At 36.5% G+C, this 26,766-nt stretch overlaps 1 protein-coding gene across 4 annotated transcripts in view; it reads left to right on the forward strand.

The window, feature by feature from the left end:
* The window catches only part of CDKAL1 (CDK5 regulatory subunit associated protein 1 like 1), a 708,317-nt gene that overhangs the window by 12,182 nt on the left and 669,369 nt on the right, over window positions 1-26,766 (forward strand). For all 4 annotated transcript variants that reach the window (XM_032424786.1, XM_032424785.1, XM_032424783.1 and 1 more), the window contains 2 exons: window positions 3,297-3,474; window positions 5,015-5,127. In XM_032424786.1, coding sequence (XP_032280677.1) covers window positions 3,305-3,474; window positions 5,015-5,127 — 283 coding nt within the window. In that variant the 5' untranslated portion in view covers window positions 3,297-3,304. The remainder of the gene's footprint in view (window positions 1-3,296; window positions 3,475-5,014; window positions 5,128-26,766) is intronic.

Genomic DNA, 26,766 nt, shown 5'->3' on the forward strand with positions numbered 1-26,766 from the left:
CAGATGAGGATTAGTAGTCATTCGGTGTATCTACATTAAGTAGGTAGTCGAGTGCTGTGCAGCAAATGGGCTTGGGCTCATTTGGCATGGTGGTTGTTCTTTGGGTAAGTTAGCTTCTCTGTGTTTCAGATGGCTCTTTAAAGTGAGGATAGTAACACCACCAAACTCATGGAGTTGTGAATGGTTAATGAATGACCACTTGCTTCATGTCTAAACGTAGTAGTAGTACTCTTAGTCAGTGTACTCAAGTATATATTCCTTTTTCTTTTCAGATAATTTTTTTCTTAATTACTTTATTTTCACATAATTATAGAATCACTTTCAGTAATAAAAATTACGTGGAGATGCTCTAAGGTTTATCCAGTTTTCTCCAGTGGTAACATCTTGCAAAACTGTAATATAGTATCGCAGCCGGGATACTGACATTGATAGAGTCAGGATGTAGAACATTTCCATCACTCCAAGGATCTCTCATGTTGCCTTTTGATAGCCACATTCACTTCTCTCGAGACTGCCCGTCCTCTGCTTAATCCCTGGTAACCTCTGTTGTATTCCCCATTTCTGTAATTTTGTTACTTTGGTTTCAAGTAAGTTACATAAATGTAACCATAGAGTATGTAACCTTTTGGTCTTGGCCCTATTCACACTGCATAATTCCCTGGAGATTCATCCAGTGTTGTGTGTATCAATAGTACATGTTTTATTGCTGAGTAGTGTTCCGTGGTAGTCTTCCACCCACTGAAGGGCGTCTAGGTGTTTGTAGGTTTTGACTGTTACAAAGAAAGGTGTTATAAACATTTGTGTTGAGGCTTTTGTGGAAATATGTAAGCCTTTATTTCTCTTGGATAAACCCTCAGGTGTAATTGCCAGGTTACATGGTAGTTACATGATTAGTTTTTTAAGAAAATGCCCAGCTGTTTTCTAGAGTGGCTGTGCCATTTTATGTTCCCACTAGGAGTGTGTGAGTGATCCAGTTTCTCTTCTTCCTTGTTGGCATTTAGTGTTCTCACTGTTTTTTCCTTTAGCCATTCTGATAGGTGTGTAGTGATACCTTATTGTGGTTTGAGTTTGTATTTCTCAGATGGTGAGTAATGTTGACTGTCTTTAAATGTGTTTATTTGCCTTCTGTATATCCTCTTAGGTGAAATGACTTTGTGTCTTTTGTCCATTTTCTAATTGGATTTTTTTTTTTTTTACTGGTGTGTGTGTGTGTGTGTTTTAAGATTTTAATTTTAAGCAATCTCTACACCCAACGTGGGGCTCGAACTCACAACCTCGACATCAAGAGTTGCACGCTCCACCGACTGAGCCAGCCGGGCACCCCTTTACTATTGTGTTTTGAATTCTAGATACCAGTTCTTTGTCAGATACGTGGTTTGCAAAAATTTTCTCCCACTCAGTAGCTTGACTTTTTATGTTCTCAGAGGGTCTTTTGCAGAGCAAAAGTTTAAAATTTTGGTGATGTCTGGATTTATTAATTTTTCTTTTTATGGATTGTGCTTTTGGTGTCAGGTCTAAGAATTCTTCACCTAGCTCTAGGTCTAGAAGATTTTCTCTTATGATTTTTCCTAAAAGTTTATAGTGTTATGTTTTACATTTAAGTTCGTGATACATTTTGAGTTAATTTTTGTATAAGGTATGAAACTTAGATTGAGGTTCATTTTTTGTCTATAAATGTCCCATTGCTCCAGCACTAATAGGAAACGTTGTCTTTCTTTATTGAATTGCTTTTGTACTTTTGTAAAAAATCACATGGGCGTATTTCTGTGGGTCTGTTTCCAGGTCTCTGTTCTGTTCTGTTGATTCATATTTCTATTCTTCCACCAATACCACATAGTCTTGATTACTGTCTCTGTATAATAAGTCTGAAAATTGGGCAGCCCACTTCCTCCCACTATTTCTTTTTCACAATTGTTTCAGATATATTGATTTTTTTTTTACCTTTCCATATAAATTTTGGAACAGTCTTATCTATGTCTATGAAACATCTTGCTGGGATTTTGATAGGAATTTGATTTTAAACTTATATATCAGTTTGATCTTAACTGACTAGGCGGGGGAGGGCCTGGAGGTTCATTACTGGTTGGTTGGCTGGTTTGGAAGTTCAGGGTCCCTACCTGGCCTTCTCTGGTTCTATCCTGTGGAGTGTTTTGGGGTCCCTCATTACAGCCTCAAAAGTAGAAGTCAGAAGGTGGAACTCTATAGTTTTGTGTTTTGCGGGGTTTGTTTTGTTTTGTTTTATGGAGTAGAATGGTTATTGTCTGAAAATTTTCGGTCTCTGCTAGGCTGCCCCTTTTCTGGTTCTTCGCAAAGAGAACAGGCTTTTGTGGGGGGGCTTTTATTGTCTGCATCTTTTGGGTTGCTGGCTTCTTCAGCTTTAAGTCTGGGATATAGGAGGCAAAAGAAACCCCAAGCAACTCACCATTATGTTGTTCCTTGGGTTCCCAGGTCCCTAGCCAGTTTACCTCTTTCTCTCTACCTTTTAAAGTCTTCTGATGTTTATTTTATATATAATGTCCCTAGTTTTAGTTGTATTTAGTGGGAGGGGTAGGGGAAAGTATGTCTATTCTGTCTTCCTGGAAGTTGTATCCACATTTTCTTAATTATAAACATTTTGAACATTCAGGAAAGTAGAATAGGATAAGGAACACCAATACACCTATTTCTTACATTTAAGACTTAAAAATATTTTCCTATACGTCTTATCTATTTTTATTGTTTTAAAGTAAATTATAGGCATAATGATATTTAACCTCTAAATATTTAATATGCATCTCTAAAAAGATTTTCTAAAAATAATAAAAAGTAAAATCATGTATACAATGTCAGAAATAAGATTTTTAAACATAAGGACAGTACTTTACATCTAATGATTTGCAGTAGTATCCTAATATTATCTAACACCCACTTCATATTCTGATGTTCCTAGTTGTCCCCAAAATATCTTACAGCTGGTTGGACAAAGTATGATATGATCAAGAACATGAATTACCTTTAGTTGTTACGCTTTTGAGTTTCCTTTAACCATGAACAGTCCCTCGCTTATTTTTTTCTCTGTGATACTGGTCTGTTGAGGGGATAGATCCAGTTGAACCTTGGGATGTCCCATTATTAGTAGGATCTGTCTGATTTTTTCCTTGCATTTCTTTATCTTTTGTGTTTTCTATAAACCTGAGGTTAAATCTAAACGGCTTTATTAGACTCAAGATCAGCAAGAATATTTCATAGGTGATACTCTTTTAAACAGATTTCTGAGGGACTCACGTGTTGCCGTCATTTATAACTTTCTTATATAGTAGAGAAGATGCCTTCTGTGTCCTGCGACACACTACTGGACGACATAGAAGATATTGTGTCACAGGGAGATTTAAAGCCACAAGATAGGCATTCTGCACGAAAGCACGTTGTTCCAAAGGCACGAAAGAGAAACACCCAAAAATATTTGCAAGAGGAAAACAGTCCACCAAGTGACAGGTAAGCTCTTATTTGAAATTATAGTCAGTATCCCACCAGGGAAGAAACTGGTACTACCGCATGTGATATACATAATGTCTCTTTCTGAAAGTCTTTTGAACTTTTGAGAGCAGATACGTAGATTTATTTTTTTATTTGAATAGTTTTAAATTTAGCAAAATAATTTCTTAAAAAAGAAAAAAATGTCAGATGGCATGTTTCTTGAAGACAGGGCCAAGGGCACTATTTGGCACAAACGTAGGATCTCTCCCCTCCACCCCTCACCACCGACCTCCACTGCCCCAGGATCTCTGATATTACTGTAGTTGGTATGGAATCTTGTGTTACTTCCAAATTAAAACTTTTACTGGAATTTTTAATTCTTATGAGATAGTGGTGGTTTGGTGGTTTGGGTATTTCATTTTTCTTAACAAATTTACAGATACTTACGGATCAGCTAAAGGCACTGGGCACAAGTAAATTCATGCTGTTTAATCTGTTAGGTCTGTAATTGAGTGGAATTCTAAAACAACCTAGCCAGAAAGGATTATGCAGTTGTATAGCTTTAATATGCCTATATTTGTTTAGATAGTAAATTGTTGAAAAGTTTTAATACACTTGGTTATTTTGTTCGGAACAGTAAGCTTTTAAAATCTGTGAATTTAAACTTTTCTTAATATTTTAATGACTGAACTTTATCAAATTTGTTTTGAATATGTCTTTAAGGTAATTTCTATTTAATTTTTAAATTAATAGGCCAGTCCAAATTGAAAGTCCTTTTTTATCCTTCCTAAAAATATTACATTTTTATAACTCTATTTTTATGTATGGAATATTTTTTTTTTTTAGATTTTATTTATTTGAGAGAGAGACACAGAGAGAGAGGGAACACAAGCAGGGGGAGTGAGAGAGGGAGAAGCAGGCTTCCGGGAGAAGCAGGCTTCCCGCAGAGCAGGGAGCCCGAGGTGGGGCTTGATCCCAGGACCCTGGGATCGTGACCTGAGCCGAAGGCAGATGCTTAACGACTGAGCCACCCAGGCACCCTGGAATATTTTTAATTATGCTACAGGGTGATAGTTTTTCTGTTTTGATTCAGCTATTTATATCTAAGTTATAAAATAAAGATTGTAACTGTTATATAGGAGTGAGTGAGCAGGTAGATGTACTTAGTTTTTCTTTGCTTCTGTTGCTAGAACCATTTTCTTTGCTGTTACTTGTATTTACCTTTCTATGAGTTTAACTTTGTGATAGTACATTAGTAGTACTGAATTTAAAATACAATTCTGAGCAAAAGGAGATCTTGTTATGTAGAGAGTCTTAATTTAAAATATAATTCAGAGAAAAAGGAGATCTTTTTATGTAGAGAGTCTTAGAATTCTGTGGTTATTTTATCTTGATTATAGACTTAGTAACAACTGATTGTGGATTCATGCATTTCATGAATAGATTGTGAAGGGTTGCTGTGTGTTTTTGAATAATGTGCTCAGAAATCATCTTGTGTTTTCTTGTTCTAAAAATCCCTTGATGAGACTTACTTTTTTTTTAATTGATTGTTTAATAGCACTATTCCAGGCATACAGAAAATTTGGATGCGAACATGGGGTTGTTCTCATAATAATTCGGATGGAGAGTATATGGCTGGACAACTAGCTGCTTATGGATATGAAATTACAGGTAATGAGATCTGTAATGTATTTTCTTGATTAAATGTTTCAGAGCTAAGTTTTTTAGAGATACATATTTTAGTTTCAACAGTTAGAGTATATTTTAACATAATTTAATGATTTTAAGGCAAAACAAAATGATAGCTATTTTATACATTGGATAATTACAGATATTATATTTTAAAAATACTTCAAAAAACTATTTTGAAATGAATTTATAATTACAGAAAAGTAGTAAAATTACAGTTTGCTTATGTCCATTACCCAGCTTCCCCTAATAGCATCTTACATAATTACACTGTAATTAATAAACTGGGCAGTTAACATTAGAGCAGTACTTTTACCTAAACTGTGTATCTTATTTGAATTATGCCAGTTTTCCCATTTACATTCTTCTTCTGTTCCAGGATCCAATCTAGGATCTCACTTTATATTTATTTGTAATGTCTCCTTAGCCTCCTTCAGTCTGTGACAGTTCCTCAATTTTTTTCTTGTTTTTTATGTCTGTGGACTGCTGAGGAAAACCAATGAGTTACTAGTTATTTTGCAGAATGCCCCCCAGCTTGGGTTTGTCGGATGTTTTCTCATGATTAGAGTAAGGTTATGTATGCAGTCTTGGCAAGAAGGGCACATTGAGTTCTCAATGCATCATATCAGGGAATTTGTCATGAATCAATATGTCTTATTACCAGTGGACTGTGTCTGCCAGATTTCTCTATAGTAAAGTTACTATTTTTTCTCATTGTAATTAGTAAATATCCTATTTCTCCTCAGCCTTTTCTCTACTAATTTTAATATCTTGATAATTTTAGCATTTGTCCATGGAACTTGTTTTCAACAGTCATTAGTGTAATATTTGTTGAGTGGTGATTATCTGTTTTCTTTTCTTCCACACTTATCCACAGAATTCCACATGGGATTCTTCTGTAAGGAAAGACTATCCTTTCTCCCCTGTTTTATTTATATGTATCAGTATGGACTTACCTATTGATTTTTCTATTCTGTGGGTTATGGTCCAACACTATCATTATTAATTCTGCTGCCCATACTGTTCCGGCTTTGGCCATAGGGCCTCGTTCAGGCTGCCTCCCGTGTCTTCTCAACACGCCCCCATTCTTTTTGAGCACGTCCTTATTTTCTGACGCCACAAGATGTTCTAGTCTCATATTTTCCCTTTCCCAGCCTTGGAAGCAACCACTTCTCCAGGGAGTTCTGATTCCTTTCATAAGAAGAATGGTGTTTAGAGCAAAACGAGAGCTGTGGACACTAGGTGTGCTCCTCGCTACCATGAAGTGTCCATGCTCCTAGGTGCTCTCAGTGAACTGAGCTGGGAAATACATGTATATAGTAACCGGCGTGTGTACACATCTTGTGTTACTGTATCTATCAGCACGTATATGCAGTGGGGCCGTAATTTGAATGCTTTGTGACGGGCACTGGCCCAGTGCTTTCTGTATGTTACCTTACTTACTTTTTGGGAGATGAGGAAATACTGGTATCCGTACTTCACAAATGAGAATGGAGGGATTGTGTCCTACCTTAAATCATCCAGGCAGTGAAGTCTCTGTCACTCTTGACCACTGTTTTGTAGCTTCTAGTTGCCTCTGTCTGGGTGATTGGCAAAGTCCTAGCCTCAAGATGGCCTGTGAGAATTTGGGAGGATTGGAAGCTTCTTGCCTAGCAGTCTGTCCTTCAGCAACTAAATGATCCTAATGTCTTACTCTGTGTTTTTGATTACTTATTCTTTACACAGCGAAATCACCCTTAATAATTTTGTTCTTTAGATAAAAGTATCAAAATGTGCTTTTAGAACTTTTAGAATTATTTCTCTAAAAAAAAAAGAATTATTTTTCTGTATTCATTAGTAATTTTTAGTGTAAGTTAGTGTGGGTTTGCCTTAATACATCCTGATGGTGCAGTTTGGGTATTCGGACAAAAGCCTCTGAGATAATTTCCTAAAACATTACAAAAAAATGAGCTTGACTTTTCCTGGGTGGCGTTAAATATCTGACATGTTTTAATTTAAATTTTAGTCCATTAGCAATTTGTATTTGGTCTTATTACAGTACCTTTCTAAATAATAAAGGTAAAACAATAGTCCTGATGTATTTATACAAGAATACTAAATTTTGTTTTTTGTTTTTTTTTAAGATTTTTATTTATTTATTTGACAGAGAGAGACACAGCGAGAGAGGGAACACAAGCAGGGGGAGTGGGAGAGGGAGAGGGAGAAGCAGGCTTCCTGCTGAGCAGAGAGCCCGATGCGGGGCTCGATCTCAGAACCCTGGGATCATGACCTGAGCCGAAGGCAGACTCTTAACGACTGAGCCACCCAGGCGCCCCAATACTAAGTTTTGTTATGTATAACCAGTTTTAGCTGCTTATTTGGGAATAGTGAAAAGGGAGGATCAAGGGAGCAATCACTTGAACATGAAATTTATTTTTCTTATTAGTGTGGTATATTACTTTTACGTAGTTGCATTGCCTGTATATATTTGTATTAACATTATGTACTGTTGATTGTCCCCACTTTAGAAATTTATAGTCCGTGTTTATTTTATTTTATTTTTTTAATTTATTTTTTTAAAAGATTTTATTTATTTGACAGAGAGAGACACAGCGAGAGAGGAAACACAAGCAGGGGGAGTGGGAGAGGGAGAAGCAGGCTTCCCGTGGAGCAGGGAGCCCGATGTGGGGCTCAATCCCAGGACACTGGGATCATGACCTGAGCCGAAGGCAGACGCATAACGACTGAGCCACCTAGGCGCCCTATAGTCCGTGTTTAATTCTAGTCTGGCTTGCATGCAGCAGACTGTGGAATCACTTTTCTCACTGGTCAGGTGCTGTAGCCCAGGAAGAATGAACAATAGTAGCTTCTATAAGACATTTAAAGGAAATCAGTACAGATTCTATACTTAGGTTAAATATATGAGATGAATGATTTCTGGGTTATCTGTGCCAGTAGTCTCTTCCATTACTGTGGAATGGTGGGAGTTTATAAAAATTATTATTGCTAAATAATTAAAAATGTTTTATGGATCAAATGTAGACCTAAAATATTTTCTTTTAACTTTATAATTGATGTGAAATAAGTATAAAATATAGATTATGTGAAATATACACAGATTTTTGGAAACAGTATATAAGAAATTAAAAATTAGCTCTCAGTTACCAATAATAGATATTTTTACTATTTGGGGACAAAAGAGAGATTATGTGGGTATATACTTGAAATTACTTTTAACTATGTGCATCCAGGAATGTAATTATTCCATAGTGAAATCTCAGATGCTTACTGTGACAATTAGCTGTTTGTCCACTGTGTCTTTTTTTTTTTTTTTTTAAGATTTTAATTATCCGTTTGAGAGAGAGCACAAGCAGGGGGAGCGGCAGGCAGAGGGAGAAACAGTCTCTGCACTGAGCACGGAGCCTGATGCGGGACTTGATCCCAGGGACCCTGAGATCATGACCTGAGCTGAAGGCAGACGCCTAACTGACTGAGCCACCCAGGCGTCCCTGGAGATGCTTCAGATAGAGATACATTGGAGGGAGGAGAGATGCTGGAAAGAGTGTTACGTGTAGTTTGTAGCTGTGCCTGCTGTGAATAAACATAGCATATGCTTTTTGGTTAGTGGAAAAAAATCCATTGCAAGGCCATTGACTGAGGTTCTAGTTCATAGACATAAGAGAAAAATGTGAATTATATACGTGGAATATTTGTGATAAGCTTACGTAGGTTGGAATAGGGCATTTAGCGTGGGTGTCCCCAGTTTCAGAGAAATCGTTTTTAAATTGCTGGGCTTTTACAGTTCTTGACAGTTCCTTTGGGTATTTGTATATCATTTATTCATTGCACAAGTGCTGTCTGAACATGACGTGTGCAGCAGGGCGTAGCGCTAGGAGGTGTGAGGGTGTGGACGTGGACTGGACGTGGGTTCCAGCAGGCGAAAAGGTTATTGTTTCTTAGCAGAGGAACAGCCGACATACTGTGTGTTACATGTAGAAGTTATTTTGGTAAATGGTCAAGCTGTTAATGTATTCTTTTGTGATACAGTGAAGTAGGACCTGCTTTGTTAAAAGAGCTTTTACAATTTATATTTTAGAAATGCTTTGTGAAGTCAGAAATAACATTTTTTTTTTATCATGGTAAGTGTACTCTTTAATCCCCATCATCTTTTTCACCTATCCCCTACCCACCTCCCCTCTGGTAGCCATCAGTTTGTTCTCTATAGTTAAGAGTCTGCTTCTTGGTTTGTCTCTTTTCTTCCTTTGCTCTTTTGTTTCTTAAATTCCACATGTGAGTGAGATCATATGGTATTTGTCTTTCTCTGACTGAAGTAGTTCTCCTAGCATAATACTTTTTAGTTCTATCCACGTTGTTGCAAATGGCAAGATTTCATTCCTTTTTATGGCTGAATAATATTTCTGTGTGTGTGTGTGTATGAATTCCTATATTTAGGAATATATACACACGCACACACACACACCACCTCTTCTTTATCCATTCATCAATTGATGGACACTTGGGCTGCCTCCATAGTTTGGCTGTTGTAGATAATGCTGCTATAAACATAGGGGTGCATGTATCCCTTTGAATTAGGGTTTTCATATTTTTTGGGTAAATACCCAGTAGTGTGATTACTGGATCATAGAGTAGTTCTGTTTTAATTTTTTGAGGAACCTCCATACTGTTCTCCACACTAGCTACACCAGTTTACATTCCCACCAACAGTGCAAGAGGGTTCCCCTTTCTCCACATCCTCACCAACACTGGTTGTTTCTTGTGTTTTTGATTTTAGACAGTCTCAGAGGTGTGAGATGATATCTCATTGTAGTTTTGATTTGCATTTCCCTGATGATAAGTGATTTTGAACATCTTTTCATATATTTATTGACCATCTTTCTATCGTCTTTGGACAAATGTCTGTTCATGTCTTCTGCCTGTTTTTTAATTGGATTATTTGTTTTTTGGGTGTTGAGTTGTATGTATGAGTTTTTTTTATATTTTGGATACTAACCCTTTATTGGGGTTATTGGTCTGTCATTGGCAAATATCTTCTTCTATTCTGTAGGTTGCCTTTCAGTTTTGTTGATTGTTTCCTTTGCTGTGCAGAAGCTTTTTATTTTGATGTCCCAATAGATTATTTTTGCTTTTATTTTCCCTGCCTCAGGAGACCTATCTAGAAAAATAATGCTATTACTGATCTCAGAGAAATTACTGCCTGTGTTCTCTTCAAGGATTTGTATTGTTTCAGGTCTCATATTTAGGTCTTTAATCCATTTTGAGTTTATTTTTGTGTATGGTGTAAGAAAATGGTCCAGTTTCATTCTTTTGCATGTTGCTGTCCAGTTTTTGCAACGTTTGTTGAGGAGACTGTCTTTTCCCCCATTGGATATTCTTCCTTTTTTGAAGATTAATTGACCATATAATTGTGGGTTTATTTTTGGGTTTTCTGTTCTGTTCCATTGGTTTATGTCTGTATATTTATGCAGTACCATACTGTTTTTCTTTTTTTTAAGATTTTATTTATTTATTTGAGAGAGAGAGAGAGAGAGAGCATGAGCCGGGGAGGAGCAGAGGGAGAGGGAGAAGCAGGCTCCCTGCTGAGTGTGGAGCCTGTTGCGGGCCTTGACCCCATGACCCTGAGATCATGCCCTGAGCTGAAACCAAGAGTCAGATGCTTAACCGACTGAGCCACCCAGTACCATACTGTTTTAATTATTACTGCTTTGTAATATAACTTGAAATCTGGAATTATGATACCTCCAGTTTTATATTTCTTTTTCAAGATTGCCTTGGCTATTTGGGGTCTTCTGTGGTTTCATACAAATTATAGGGTTGTTCTAGTTCTGTGAAAAATGCTGTTGGTATTTTGTCAGGGATTACATTAAATCTGTAGATTGCTTTGGATGGTACAGATATTTTAACAATATTTGTTCTTCTAACCCATGAGCGTGGAATGTCTTTCCATTTCAGTAATCATCTTGAATTTCTTTCATCACTGTTTTATAGTTTTTAGAGTATAGGTCTTTTATCTCTTTGGTTAAGTTTATTCCTAGATATATTATTGTCTTTGGTGCAATTGCAAATGGGATTTTTTTCTTAATTTCACTTTCTGCTGCTTCATTATTAGTGTAAAGAAATACAACAGATTTCTGTACATTGGTTTTGGATCCTGTCACTTTACTAAATTCATTTATCAGTTCTAGGAGTTTCTTGTTGGAGTCTTTTGGGGTTTTTATATTTAGTATCATGTCATCTGCAGCTAGTGAGAGTTTTACTTCTTCCTTAGCAATTTGGATATTTTTTATTTCTTTTTGTTGTCTGATTGCTCTGACTAGGACTTCCAGTGGTGAGCAAATTGGCAAATATCTTCTTGTCTTGTTCCTGATCTTAGGGGAAACTGTTTTTCACCATTGAGTATGATGGCTGTGGGTTTGTCGTATATGGACTTCATTATGTTGAGGTATGTTCCCTCTAGACCTACTTTGCAGAGGGTTTTTATCATGAATGGATGCTGTACTTGGTTGAATGCTTTTTCTGCATCTGTTGAAATGATCGTGTGGTTTTTATCCTTTCTCTTATTGATGTGACCTGTCACATTGATTGTTGATTGTTTTGTGAATATTGAATCACCCTTGCATCCCGGGAACAAATCCCTCTTGATTGTGGTGTATGATTTTTTTTAATGTATTGTTGGATTTGGTTTGCTAATATTTTGTTGAGGATTTTTGCATCTATTAGAATATAACATTTTATGTTTGAATTAAGAAAATCTGTTTGTAGAAACAAGTACTAGTTTCTATGGTATAGGAGATAATATAATTGAATGTCCAAAGTGGAAGCTTATTTCCTGGACCTGGCCATTTAATTTGAAATAGCTTTAAATTTTAAGACTGAGATTAATGGGATATATTAGATTGGTATACCCAGATGTTTGTGTAAGGAATACATTCAAGGACTACACTTATGGGTCAGTAGAGTTTTAAGGACATTAAAGCTACATTTTTGTGTTTGGACTTGGATTTTTTGGAAATCACATTTGTACATAATTAAAGTATGAATGCACATAAAGTTTCTTGAGAGAAAAAAAACCCACTTTGCCTGCTTTAATCTGTTTTTTTTTTTTTTTAAAGATTTTATTTATTTACTTGACAGAGAGAGGGAACACAAGCAGGGGGAATGGGAAAGGGAGAAGCAGACTTCCTGCAGAGCAGGGAGCCCGATGCGGGGCTTGATTCCAGAACCCTGGGATCATGACCTGAGCTGAAGGCAGACGCTTAACGACTGAGCCACCAGGCACCCCTTAATCTGTTTTTTTTTAAGAACTGGTTACCATGACATTTCAATTAATATCTTGAGCTTACCTATATAATCAAAAGATATTAAGATGCATAGACCAATTCTGTGGGTAGCTGAAAAAGCAGTGGACCTTCACCTTCAAAATGAAACTAAATGAAAAATGTATATTTTGCTTCTCTTAGGTGACACAGTATTTTGTGCCAGCTAATTTTAAGTGAAATCAGGTTTTTTGTACACATTTTCCAGGCAAGGGAGTTGAATTAGTTGAAAGTCTACAGTGTTAGGCATTTCACATAAGTTATTGCAAGGATCAGATGAAGTAACTTTGGCAGGAGGTTACCACATATTTTAAGACCAGCAGATTGAGACTGGGAGATGGGAGACACGTGCTTTGCACACCTTTACCCAACTACTCTGTGCTAGAGTGGACATTGCACTTGGCTGGCTGTCAGCATGACCGCTGCTCTTTGCTTCATACCGTGTAGTTGCTCTAACTTGATACTTCGAAGGCAGGTCAGTATGGAAACCTAATACTGGGTAGGTTTTATTAGATAGGTTGTGGTGTTTTTTGTTGTTGCTTTTTATTTATTTATTTTTTTGCTGCCCAACATTTTGAAATTTCTCCTGAAAGACTTTTAGGACTCTTATGTACAATCCTTATTAGAAGCCTTTTTTTTTTTTTTTTTTTTTTTAGTGTTGTTGTTTTGGAGAGGAGAGAAAGGGGGATACTTACCACTGGAATCCATACCTCAGGAATATGCTCAGTTTCTTAATTTCAGCGCTGTGTTGGGAGCTGGCAGTGAGCTGTTACTTTAGTTATAGATAGCATTGTTGGCTGAGAGCTGCCTGGTCCATTTTCACCTCATTTATCATAACTGTAAAGTCATCTCCTGGTGGAACATAAATATAACATCTTCTTTCCTTTTTGCTTTGATAACAATAATTACCTATGTTCGTTTGGGGTTTACCATGTGCTGGGCCTCCATATTCCTTCATTTAATCTTCACAGTAATATGTGAACACTGGTACTCTATTTCTGTTAAAATTTTTTTAAGTTTTATTTGACACACCTGTTACATTAGGTTCAGGTGTGCAACATAGTGATTCGGTAGCTCTCTATGTTCTGCTGTTCTCACTACAAGTGTAGCTCCCATCTGTCACATACAACACTCTTAGAAGACTGTTGACTGTGTTCCCTGTCCTGTATCTTTTATTACTGTGACTCACTCATTCCGTAACTGGAGGCCTGTATTTCCTACACTCCTTCACTCATTTGCCCATCTCCCCATCCCCCAAATGAAACATCTTGATTTTTGTATTCGAGAATCTCTAGTGGAATTCAATGAAAGAATCATCAGCTGTCCTAGTGTAGGCCTTCCACAAGAGCTCTTTAATCTAGCCTTCCTGTTCCTTAATCATCATGGCTAATATTTACCTGTGTATAATGTGTTACAGTTCATAACACACATTCATGTCTATTGCTAATTTTGTATAGATTGTACCTGAAGATAAAGAGAGAACAAAGACTTTGTTTACCTAGGCTTTTAAAGAATTACTTAAAAAATCCTGACATTTAGGTTTCTGACTTAAATTACATATATTAGTAGTGACTATTTACAATGAGGTATTAAGTTATGTGCTGAGTAGACATTTTATTAAGTGTAACCCAGAGTTTCCTTGGAGAAATTCTGTATTCTGTAGCTAAAGGTGATGCCTTCTGAAGTCCATCTGGAAGTCATAGTGAACATAAATTCTGCTCTGATGATTTGCAGAGTGTAGTATGAGGGGTGGTTATCCACTCATAGATACGGTTGAGTCTGTTTTAAAGCTCGGTGTTAAACATAGAAACGTTTTTTTTTTTGGTTTTGTTTTATTTATTTATTTATTTTTAGAGGAAACAAGGTCTTTTGTACATTGAATAGGAACTATATCTTTTGATCTAACTTTCCTCTTCATGGGGGCATTTCAGGCTATTTTTATAAGCTTTTACTTTCTCTGTCCTCTGTGCTGGAAAACTATAGGCTTAAGGTAATTATTTTTAAAAGTACTTCCTGGGGCACTTGGCTAGCTCAGTCGGTTAAGGTCTGACTCTTTTGCCTCAGGTCATGATCTCAGGTTTTTGGGATTGAGCCCTAAGACAGGCTCCGCTCTCAGCAGTCTGCTTCCTTTCTCTCCCTCCCTCTGCCTCTCCTTCCTGTTTGTTCTCTCTCTCTCTAAAATAAATAAGTAAATCTTTAAAAAAAAAAATAAAAGTACTTCCAGTACTTCACTTTAAAAAAAAAAAGATTTTATTATTTATTCATTTGTGTGTGGTGGGGTGGGGGGGAGTAGAGAGAGAGGGACAAGCAGACTGCGCTGAGCGTGGACCCCGATCCCACAACCCTGACATCGTGACATGAGCCGAAACCAAGGGTCAGATGCTAAACCGACTGAGCCACCCACGTGCCCCTGCCAGTAATTCACTTTTACCTTTGCTCCCTGGTTCCTATGGCCATATTCATATATTAGGTTATTTGCATGAACCACTAGGAATATTGTTCATAAATCTTAATAATGGCAAAGATAACTGGAAAAACATTATTTCACATTGAAAGTTGAGAATTTTACTATAAGCTTAGTATAAGGATCTGACAGCACGGGTGGTAGAAGCAGACATTTTTTCAGGATGTGATTTAGAAAAAGTAATGGTGATGTACCTATTGTGGGAGAGATGACCGTTGTTATTGGATCACAGAGCTGTATTCTTTCTTCCAAGTCTTTCCAAAAAGTTCAGCTTTCAAGGATAGAAGTCTTTTAAGAGGTTTGGTAGTATTCTTACCTTTTGACGAAAACAAAACAACTCGCAGTATTAAGATTTGATGCAAGAAAGTAATTTGGAGATCTCTGAATGTAAAATGAGACCTGTAGGCACATTGCATTTTAGTATGTATAATAAATAGCTGGCTTTTTAGTGAAACTAGACAGCCTCTTTTTGACCAGACCTCATGTTACAGGAGAATGAAATTTTGGAATCCTATACTTGGATTTCTGGAATGGCTAGCTTGAGCCAGGAAAAGTCATTTTGTGATTGCAGAAGGAATTGAGTAAAGAAGGTCTGCTTTTGTTAGAAAGTGGATTGGGAATGCTAACAAGGTAAAAGATGCATTGGTTGAAGTTGAGGAAGATGAGCGATCTAAGGGGGTTAAAATAGGATTTTGAAAGTGGGAATAGTTGGGAACAGGTTTGAAGAGAATTAAGAGTGTAACAGAATTAGTATAATGTTTGTGCATCTTGTATGTATGTATTAATGAAAGACTCCATCATTTGGAAAGATATGGACAAATGGAACTGGAAAACCATTAATACATAATTCAGTCTTAGAAATGCTTCAGTTTGGAAGGCCATTGGTATATATAATCGATTGCCATATATTATGCATAACTTGCTTTTGTGGTCCCCTTGTAGAAGGTTATGTCACCTGAAAATGGAGCCCAATTTGTATACCTCTCAAGGAAAGCATTGTAGTAAAGATACTATGTGGCTTACGTGGTGTATTGTGATCAATGTTTGCCCTATAAGTTTTTTTTTTTTTTAATTTTAAACAACTGTAATGAAGTATAATTTACATTTTATTTACCCATACAATTTACCCATTTTACCTGGAAGGTCTTGTAAGGAGGTTGTCTTTATTTTAAAATGTGTCCAAGATGACTGAGAAATGGAGGAAAATTGCTTTTCATTACATCAGGAATTATATTATGCTTTATATTGTAAAAACTGAATGGGATTCTCTAGTTAAGTCCCTAAAATTTAAATTTGATACGCAGTTTTGTTTAAATTTTGTGATGCTTCAGTGGAACATAACATTTTAAAAATGTCTTAATACATTTTAACAGGGTGTTGGGACTCCTCATTACATGATATAAAATAGGATGCATGCTCCTTTTTCTGATCTCTATATTCTAGTTTTCTTTTTCCTTCTTTAAATGGAGCATGGAAATATTTAGTTTCTGTTACTTTTCATCTCGTTGGCCCAAGAGTCTCCTTTTTTTTTTTTTTGGGAGGGTGTATTTTTTTTAATGTGTCTCCTGTTTTTAAAAAAAGATTTTATTTGAGAGAGGGTGAGTGAGAGAGAGAGCACGAGCAGGGGCAGAGGGAGAGGGAGAAGCAGACTCGCTGCTGAGCAGGGAGCAGTACGTGGGGCTCAATCCCAGGACCCTGGGATCATGACCTGAGCTGAAGGCGGACGCTTAACTGACTGAGCCACCCAGGCGCCCCCCAAGAGTCTCCTTTATCATGTGAAGCACAAAACTACATGTCTTTGAATCTACAGTTTATTAAGTGGCATAATCACTAGTTTTGATTTTGTAGTAAATTGTGGGTTATCTATACAAATTGATTAGTGTCAACCTTATTTTTTTTTTTAAATCCCAGGCATTATTTCCCTTCTGTTTGAGAGTAAACTTGCATGGTTGATTAGAATCTTCACCTTTTAAACAGACAAAGAGAAAGTCTAGTTCACGCTTGTGAATTCTACAATGTGTTGGTTCTAGGTCATAATTTTTCTTAGCCTGGTATTACATCCAAAGTGAAATACCAGTAATAGTTAATGACTTATGTGGTAATTTATTTCGAAAAAAGTTTTGAACTCTTTCTCTCAGTTTTCTTACCTAGTAGATATGGGAAAGGTTTGTCTTTTTGTCTTTGGGAACTTGAATATCATCTTTCATCCTCTTCCACTTTTGGCCTGACCTTTTTAGGTTACTTAATTCTTGTTTGTATGTCTTGTACTATGTAGGTATTACTAATAGTTCAATTCATGTGTAGTTGTATTTTTGTGAATAAATTGCTGTGCGGTGCTAACTTGTGTGACGATGACTATTTTAAAATTGCTGGCGTTCTGGTATTGAACAACTTATTTTCCACTTTTAATATTTTAGACTTTTTAGGAGAGAAAAATCAAAGATTTTCAGAAACTTGATATTTGCTTAATTGCTTAATGATCCAGATTACCTTTTAGATTTTGTAAAACTTTATTTTGGATAATTTATTTAGAAATAGTCTGTGTTTAATTTTCTTTCTTTAAAGAAAAGAGTAGATGATAATTACCATGGAAGCTTCACTTAAAAGTCTGTTTTTTGTGTTACTGTCTTTGATTTTTGGGAAAAACTTTTTTTTGAGATATTGACCCTTGAATGTGTAAAGTAGTGTTGGCTCTTTCTGGCCTTGAACAATTCAGTGGGTTTGGATTAAAGATATGATGTATTTTTAGCTCTTGGACAATAGATGGCAGTATTCTCTTGCATGATCACTGTAGCGATAATGTGATAGATGAAAAGTGAATTTCATGTTATAAATAGTCTTTCTATAAAATTCTTAGAAGCCATTAACTTTGTTAACACCTTATTTTTTCCTAATGTACTACGTTTTAAACTTTGTAGTAGTATTTATGTAAGAATTAGACAAGCTGACCTTCTCAGAGGTAGCACGGATTGTGTACAATCTGCCTGCAACATGTATGCTGGAGACCAGATGTGAAGTTACTCCTTCATGGACTCACTGCTTGACATCGTCGTAGCTCTTGCCCTGACTGTGTTTGTCCTAGAGTGTGGTGCTTGTCCTCTTGGCCGTAGGAGCTTACTCAGGTGGGAGTTTTTGAATCTGAGGACAAACACTTATTACCTTTACCGTTACCTTGCTTGGACACTTTCTAAAAACTAACCTTTGCATAAGACGCATTTTGAGTAGTTCATTAATCCTCAAATCTGTTAACATATATTAAGGTTAAAGAAGCTTAATATTAAAAGAGAATGCCGTAAACTACAGCCCTGTAAAATTTCCCACCATTCCCACTTGACCAACATGTGTTTGATGGTTAATTTAAGGGGAGGTGATTTGAATATCCAGGCATTTGCAGAGACTTTCCTTTTGGTCCTTTCTTTATTGTCGCTTGGTGATTCTCAAATTTAAGAGTTTCTAAGAATTTTTATAATGTTATAGACATAGATTCGTGTGTGAGAGAGAGAGAGAGAGAGAAAGAGAGAGACAGTTGCGACTATACATATTAGATCAGCTCATTTCATCATTTTTGGTCCTGACTCTAAGTGTACAGAGTCTGATTGTATATAACTCTGCTTGCGCTGCCACGTTCCATTTGTTCCCCTGGCTTCGAGGCGGAGAGGAAGTGGTCCCTCAGTTAGTTCCTGTCTGTTTTACATGTTCTCTCCCAACGTATGTGAGTTCCTTCTACCTTAATCATCTTTACCTTTGGCATCTCAGAGACAAGTGTCGTTCAATTTTCAGGAGACTGTAGCCAGCTATTAACATTAAGCTAGACTGTAAAACCAGCTACTGCCATGTAGTAGCCGTGTGAGTGGACAGACGACAATATCTCTGTGCCTCAGTGTCCTTATTTACTTAATGAAGACAGTAGTAGTTTTTAATAAAGATCAAATGTATATGTATATGTAGAGTGTTCAGTGTGTGTTTGCATCATCATCATCATAATTATTTTTAAAAAAGATTTTAGTCATTTGACACAGAGAGAGAGCACAAGCAGGGGGAGCTGCAGGCGGAGGGAGAGGGAGAACGTGGGGCTGGATTCCAGGACCCTGGGGTCATGACCTGAGCCAAAGGCAGACACTTAACCAACTGAGCCACCCAGGTGCCCCATGGATTATCATTATTATCATTAAGCACAGGACCTGGCACAGAGTAGGAATTCAATGTAAGTGCATTAGTGAACCAGTAAAAATGCTATTTTGACTATATCGAAGTAACTTTATACTTCTTATCTTTATTTTTTTTTTAAAGATTTTATTTATTTATTTGAGAGAGAGAATGAGAGACAGAGAGCACGAGAGGGAAGAGGGCAGAGGGAGAAGCAGACCCCCTGCCGAGCAGGGAGCCCGATGTGGGACTCGATCCCGGGACTCCAGGATCATGACCTGAGCCGAAGGCAGTCGCCCAACCAACTGAGCCACCCAGGCGCCCTTATACTTCTTATCTTTATAGCAGAATAAAACATTAAAGTATATTCTAAAGGTTAAATAAATGTGGGGTGTGCTTGCGTGCATGCGTGCGTGTGTGTGAGTCCCTTGAGTTTTTCAGTAGAATCCTATTTAGGTTTATGTCACGTCCAGTCTGTGTAGTCTTGACAGGTCTTGGAAAAGGTACTCATACTATCACTTTTCCTGACATGGACACTGCAAATTATATTGAATCAGAAATCTAATTTAATCCATCCTTATTAAATTGTGAGCAGTAATTGCTTTCAATTTAATGGGATTGAATTCAGTACTAGAAACTTGGATGTTTCCTCAGACCTAATAACATTTGGTTATATGTATTTCCGTATATCTGTGTGTGCCTGCGCAGTCAGAGAGGGACAGGTGATCTTGGAGGATTACTTGTGTTCAAATGTTGAGTTATTTGTGACAGCTGATAAGGGTGCATAGTGTAAGGATGGCAGTGGGAAAGGCATTTTCTCATTCTTTTTTCCCTTTCTACCCAGGAACTAAAGCAGGCAGAGCAATAAAACTAAGGGTCTTCAGAATGGGATTTTCAGCCATACAGAAATAGGGGAAAGCAATGAAGAGTCTCTAGAGAAAATGCAGAATGTTGTTTACTCTTGAGGGTGAGCAGCCAGCCCCTGTAATGTTGAGAAAAGAGCTACGGGGTGAAATGAAATCCTTCTAAAAAACTTACTCTTAGCGTGTTTTTGCTTGATCCTTCCCACTAAGTCATTTTTAAAAATAGCTCAGTTTACCAACTTTCATGTCTTACACTGTGCCTTTTTCTTGAATATGTTATGAATAAGAGGTGAGGCTAATTCATGCACTAAATGCATTTCTGGGTTAAGGTCTAACTGTTGCATTGGATTGTGAAGTTGTGTTTCAGGGAAGAAGTAGGGCCCTTGGTCCCTCGCTGGTTTGACTCTTGCAGTGTTTTCCACAATCATTTTTTAGCCATCATCATATTAGCTTTTGTTTTTTTTTTTTTGTTGCTGTCTTTTTAATTGAGTTGCTATGTCATTTAAGATGGAATCATTACATATTAACTGTGATTTTGAAGTCACTGTAAGGAAGTACTCGATGAGTGCTGTTTGAGTAAAATTCATGGTAAAAAGTGAATCAGAGACAAAGATCATTGGGAATATTTTGTGCTCTTTGAGAGCTGAGTTGTTAGCTGGCTTGGAAGAATGAAGGACCTGTGAAGGTGTTCTAGAATACATATGTTATAGGTCTAACAAAACCAGTTAGGAAATCACTGCAAGATGTAAAAATGGAAGACATTGAAAATGGTGCACAGACTTCTAAATACGAGATCAAATTAAGGCAGAGAAGCTTTAGGGGAGAGTATTTGAAGCTTATCATTTCCATCTCTTTAGTAGCAGCTTTTAATCTTGTGACTTAGGTGAGTTGCAAATCACGTGCAAGCCGTAAATCTCCTGGGGTGGGGCAGAGAAGGTAGCGAGAAGGCTTTCAGTTTCCAGTGAAGGTTTTTCTAATCAGCTTGGAGATAGGAAGAAGACTATTGGATGAAGAGATGTTGGTGGTTGTGTTTGTGATGTGTAAACTGCTCTGAGTGTAGTCCATGTTTGTGTATCCTTCAAGGAGGAATGTAAACATAAACATGTTTCCATTTGCACGTCTGCAAAAAACATTGTAAAAGCAAGAACTATTTTGCAACATCTTACACAGGGTAGATACGTGTGCATTAACTGCAACGTAGGATAATTCTAGGATTTGACTTATTCTATAATGTTTTAGGAATTAATGTAGGAATTTAAAAACTAGCAATTTTGAGCCAGTGATGGCTCAACCATTCTCACCTGAGGGATGTTTGGATCAGTCATTAAAACTTTCTGAGCCTTGTCAGTTCTTTCTTTTTTTGTTTTTTAAATGAAGTGATGTTCAGCCAACCTCATGAAATTGAAATGAAAACATGTAAACATGAGGTAATGTTTTAGTTTTTGAAAATGTTTATAATTTAAAAGATAAATAACTAATTTATTTATTAAGCTTTACTGTTATTAAACTGTAAACTGATGGTTTTTGAATTTCTTGCTTTACTCTGTCATCTGTGTTGCATTAAAGATGTTTTGTACAATTTAGAAGCTCAGTTCCTTAAATATACCGAAAGGTGGCACTGTTTACCTATGTTTAATATTTTTAATTTGCTTTTTGATGAGAACATGTGTTGGATGTTTTATCTGCAAATGTATTAAATTGAGGTTATATTTTTTACATTTAATTTTCTGTTTTGTAAATGGGTCTTTAATTCATGTAGGGTTTACTAGGACCAGGTTTCATTTTTATTTTGAAATGGTTTGGAAATTCAGGTATTTAACATTTTGTGGACATAAACTCCTGTGTAATCCAGTATAATTAATGATAAAACCTTGTATTGATGTGACAGCTAATGTTTCATGGAAAACATAGTTGCTTTTGTATAGCAAAAACCATTAATTTTTTTAAGCCTCTAAAAACAGTCCAGTGATTAAAACATAACAACCATAAATAAATGATTTGTGTGGGCTTTTAGGTCACACCACGTAGGTTTATCCATTCTGGAATGTTATTTTATGTTAAAAGTACCTTTGAAAATTTAGCAAAATCTGTCATTGCTTGAATTTCCTACTGGCAGTAATGTGATGAAAGGAGAATCTAGGTTCTATGAATAGCTTCTCAGGTGAGAAATGCAAAAATTAGATAACAGGAACGTGACTAGAAATGAGGGTTATTTATGTAGCAGGATGTGGTGCATATACTTCCCATACGGTTAGGTGAAAACCTCCTGATTGTTCATTCATGGAGCATAATGCAGCCAACATAGTTTATGCCCCGAGCAGGAGAATACAAGTAGGATGTTTTTATGTCCAGTCAAAGCTGTCTGTAGTTGGTTTTCAATATGAACAGAATTTGTCAATAATTTTTACTGGAAGCAGAAAAGCAGAGAACACCTCTGTTACTAATATTATAAAATGCTTGACTCTTGTCTGAGGGGCAAGGTTAAAAAACCTAAGGTAATTGTGAATAAGCTTCCACTGTTTCCTTTATTGAAAACTAGAAAATGAGTCGGGTTAGCATAACCTGTACTTATGAGTTTTTGTTAATTTTCCTTAAATACCACTTTCTAAGGTGCAGGCCTTAGAAATAAAGAGTTTACTTCTTTTTCCATGAAAAAGTCATCCTTAGCACTCTGATGTTATTGTTTCAGTTACTGAATGTATGTAGTTTGGGGGAAGTGAGGACACACATGGCAGTTAGAGGTTTGTTTTATGTTCATGAGAGTGTGTGTGCTTATATTTAAGTGTTCACTCTTGTTGCTGCCTTTGTTGATGTTAGTAATATGATACATATGTGATTTGTCTGAATTGTTTAAAAATGAATAATTAAAGGAGGATTTGATTATTCAGCAACTGTTCCAGTAGCTAAAGACTATTATTTAGATATTTTCTTCCAGTATTTGACAGCTGTTCTGTGAGCTATGAATTGTATGGAAAATAGAAGGAATGTATTATGACACTTTAATACCTTAGACCCCATACTCTTAGGATACTATTATTGTAGAGAATGTTTTAATTATTTAAAATAGCAAGAAACTGATCTGCTCTTTCCCCTTTGTGTGTGTGTGTGTAGATGTAAAATTCTGTGGATTTGGTAAATGTTTATTTTCCTAAATGACTTTGTGCTTTCAGGTTTTTGTAAGGAAATTAGAAAAATGCATTCAGAATGACTTTTTAAAAACCTCTATTTCTGCAAAAATGCAAAATGGAGAAAGACAGCCAAGTGTCCTCCAAATGCTTTAAACAGAATTCCCCTTCTCCACCCTGTCCCCCACCCCCCCCCCCCCCCCCCCCCCCCCCCCCCCCCCCCCCCCCCCCCCCGCCAGCCCCACACACACCCAGGCTCTCCTTAATTTCAAATTTTCTTCTCAGGGAAGCTGACTTAGTAAAATGTGATGTTATACAAGCAATACTTTCCCTGCAAATAATACTTGTGATTAAAAGAAATCCAATCAAATAGCATTATATATTTGTTATGAAAAAAGATCTATCATGGAGATTTTATCTGGCTCGTGTAGATGCCTTATAATAATGTGCTAATTTATGCTGATGATTTTACCTTGTGACACTTCTGTGTGGCCTAGATATGTTAATATGTTACAGCTTTTTAATTTCAGTAATCTGTGTTGGTTGAATGTGCTTGTTAGTCCATGGTACCCCTCACCAGGGTGTGTCAAGGACTGGAAAAGAACAAGAAAATGTATCTCAGAATCCTTTTCTTTAAGCATGCATTAGTAATAGAGGGAATTATAAAATGAACATAATTTTAATAAGACTGTTACATCTGAATATTCACTCAGAGTAGTAAGTACTCCAGATACTGTCAGCTTTTAATCAGGAAAGAGAGTTGGGTCACTGGTATTATTAAGCAAGGCCTTGTTAATACCTTTTGATTTTTAAAAATTTTTAAAAAATGTCAATGAGAAAATATTACAAGAATGAGAAATAGTCATCATAGGCAGTTTTTAAGAAGTAAATCATTTTATTATAGCCCTTTTTCTATTCTGTACACTTTGAGGGTTATGTGTCTAAAAATCCCCATGGTAGGAAACTGCCATATGTGGTTGAGAATTTCAAGGCCACATGGTAGAAAAAGGGGTAAGGATGACCAAGGTCTAAAACATATGAGAGAACTAAAATATTTTTAAAAAATTTGTGAGGCGCCTGGGTGGCTCAGTCGTTAAGCGTCTGCCTTCGGCTCAGGTCGTGATCTCAGGGTTCTGGGATGGAGCCCCGCATCGGGCTCCCTGCTCAGCAGGAAGCCTGCTTCTCCCTCTCCCACTCCCCATGCTTGTGTTCCTTCTCTCGCTTTGTCTCTCTCTGTCAAATAAATAAATAAAATCTTTAAAAAAAATTTTTGTTATAATAAAAATTTCATAGAAGGAAAATAAAAATTTGTATTACTTAAATATAATTAATTCACTTATTATTCTTCTTCCCAGAAACTCCTTATAAATTATTTTTATCCTTTCCATAGAAAGTATCCTAGGAGGGATTTTTTTTTTTTTTTTTACTTCATATATTTAGGCCTTGATCTGCAAGTGTAACGCTCCTTTAGCTTTGCCTTGAAATTGTTGTTTCCTGTTTTTGGGTCTCACTTTGATCTGAAGGACACTGACCAATTCAAATGTCTGAAAAACCTGGGGTAATTTTTAAATTGCATGCTTGGCATAAATGAATAAGTATTTCTCAGATCTCTCTGAGCCTGTGATTCCTCGTCTCTAAAATGGGTTACAGGGTTGAGAAAATTAATAAATGGTTGATAAGTGTTAGCTCTTATTAACTATTAATAAAGAAAATTCACTGTTATATAGAAATGTTTTAAATTTGAATCTCTGAAACTGGAACTTTAAACATGTGCTTAATTCATTTTAATCTACTTAAATGGTTTTGTGTTTCTCTTTTGCACATCTCTTTCTCATGGTGAGTGTTAATTAGGAAATGAGGCTAAATAGGATATCGAGGTAACATATAATAGATGGCTTCTTTGGGGAACCAGCGAGGCAGAATGGAGTGATTTCACAGGATGAAAAGGGGTTAGGTGTTCGAAGATTTGAGGTTTTGCTTCAAAGATGACATTATTAGTGAACTTTATCTTTTTTCAGTGAACTTATTTCTGTTTTATTTTTTTACTTCTCATTTATGGAATAACCCATTTTGACTGTTCCAGAAGTATGAGGGACAGGTCATGTTTTTTCACACACGTTTTCGTACTTTGAAAGAGGTAAAGCGCTGTATTAAGAAATGTCAGGTGCGAATCCTTTTTGGACATTTCTAACTCTGCTCCTCCCTCCTTTCTCCCCCTCCCCCAGTCAGGCTCGTCCTTAACACACTCCTTTCACCAAGATTATCTTTATCTCTGCTTGTGGCACTTACTAGACTCTGTTGGGATTATGTGTTCACAACCCCCTCTCTGTCCTATTAGACTGAACTTGAGTACAGCTTTTCTATTCATTACGACCAACTACCATGTTTGGCCTATAATAAGCTCTCAGTGTTTGCTGAATGAATTAATATCCATATTCGTGTCATTCATGAGCAACAAGTAAAATGTCCTGAACAATTGTATACAGAGTTGGTTTCTCATTTGCGTTGTCCTTCTTTTTACTGTTAGGTGGAAATCACTGATGATTTCTTGCCACCTGAAAGAATTAAATTTAGCATTTTTCTAGTTCAAATAGTTCTTTTATAAGTTTTTGGGACTCTTTTATGAGCCTGCCCACAGTAAATGGCCTTATTTGTGCTTTACAAATGTTGTGATTCATGGGCACTGTGAGTGTAGATTTCATGCTTAAAGCGACTAAATAAAATGGGCACATTGTTCTTTGTTAGTTTCTTCAATTGGTTCTTTTAATTTTCCTGTTCTTACTGGTGATACCTTAAGGCATCTGGCCAGTGTTGAGTATTTCTTCCTGACTCATCATTCCTTCCGCCACCTGCCAAAGAAATGCTTTTTTACTTTGGTCAAGAACATTTGGAGTTAGATTTCATTATGGGTATAGGTCATGGGCCATCTGATAAGTCTGAGCATGTCATACTAATTAGCATTGACTGCCAGCCACTTGAATGCTTTAATTCTGGTGCTATGCTGTTTTAAACCTAAAGGTATTATGGAGGATGGAGAAATCCTTTATCTGAGTATGAAACTAGTTACCAAATTTGAAGGTTCTTCCTCCACTCCCAGTACAGTTTCTCTTTGTGTGAAGTTCCAGTAGATTGTATTAGGTTGATGTTTATGTAATCTTTCAAGGTCATTAGATTTTTTTTCTTAGGTATATTTAAATCACCCCTTTTTGAGACAATTTAGAAAAGAGGAAATTGAGGGTCGGGAATTCAGGAGGAAGAAAAATGACTGATAGGTCCTACGGTAGAGGTTTTAACCTTTCAGCCTGCAAGACAGAGATAGTTTTGGGCCCTGGTATTTACCATCTTGTATTTGAGAGCCAGGAGAAAGTTGAGATCTGTGTTGAGGTGTCCCTGGGACCTTGTGGGACCCCAGAAATATAGGAATCTATTATAGTAAGAAAGGAATTGATTGGACTTATAAATGTTTTAGATACAGTGAAAGCATCTTAGAATGTATTTTATCTGTTGCAAGTCAAAAAATTTTCTCATGTTTGAATGAGACTGTAGAAGGAAGATCCTGAATTTTCTCAAAAGCAAAGGATAGTTGGCCTTAAAAATGCAGTATTCATCATTATGAACTGAAAGTGTAAAATGTCACTTAGTCCTTTCTTTTAGTGTGATGTCTTTATTATATTGTAGCAAATTAAAACATTTTTGATAGGGGCTCTCAT

This window comes from Phoca vitulina, unplaced genomic scaffold (assembly GCF_004348235.1).
Source record: "Phoca vitulina isolate PV1807 unplaced genomic scaffold, GSC_HSeal_1.0 scaffold31, whole genome shotgun sequence".
Classification (NCBI taxonomy): domain Eukaryota; kingdom Metazoa; phylum Chordata; class Mammalia; order Carnivora; family Phocidae; genus Phoca; species Phoca vitulina.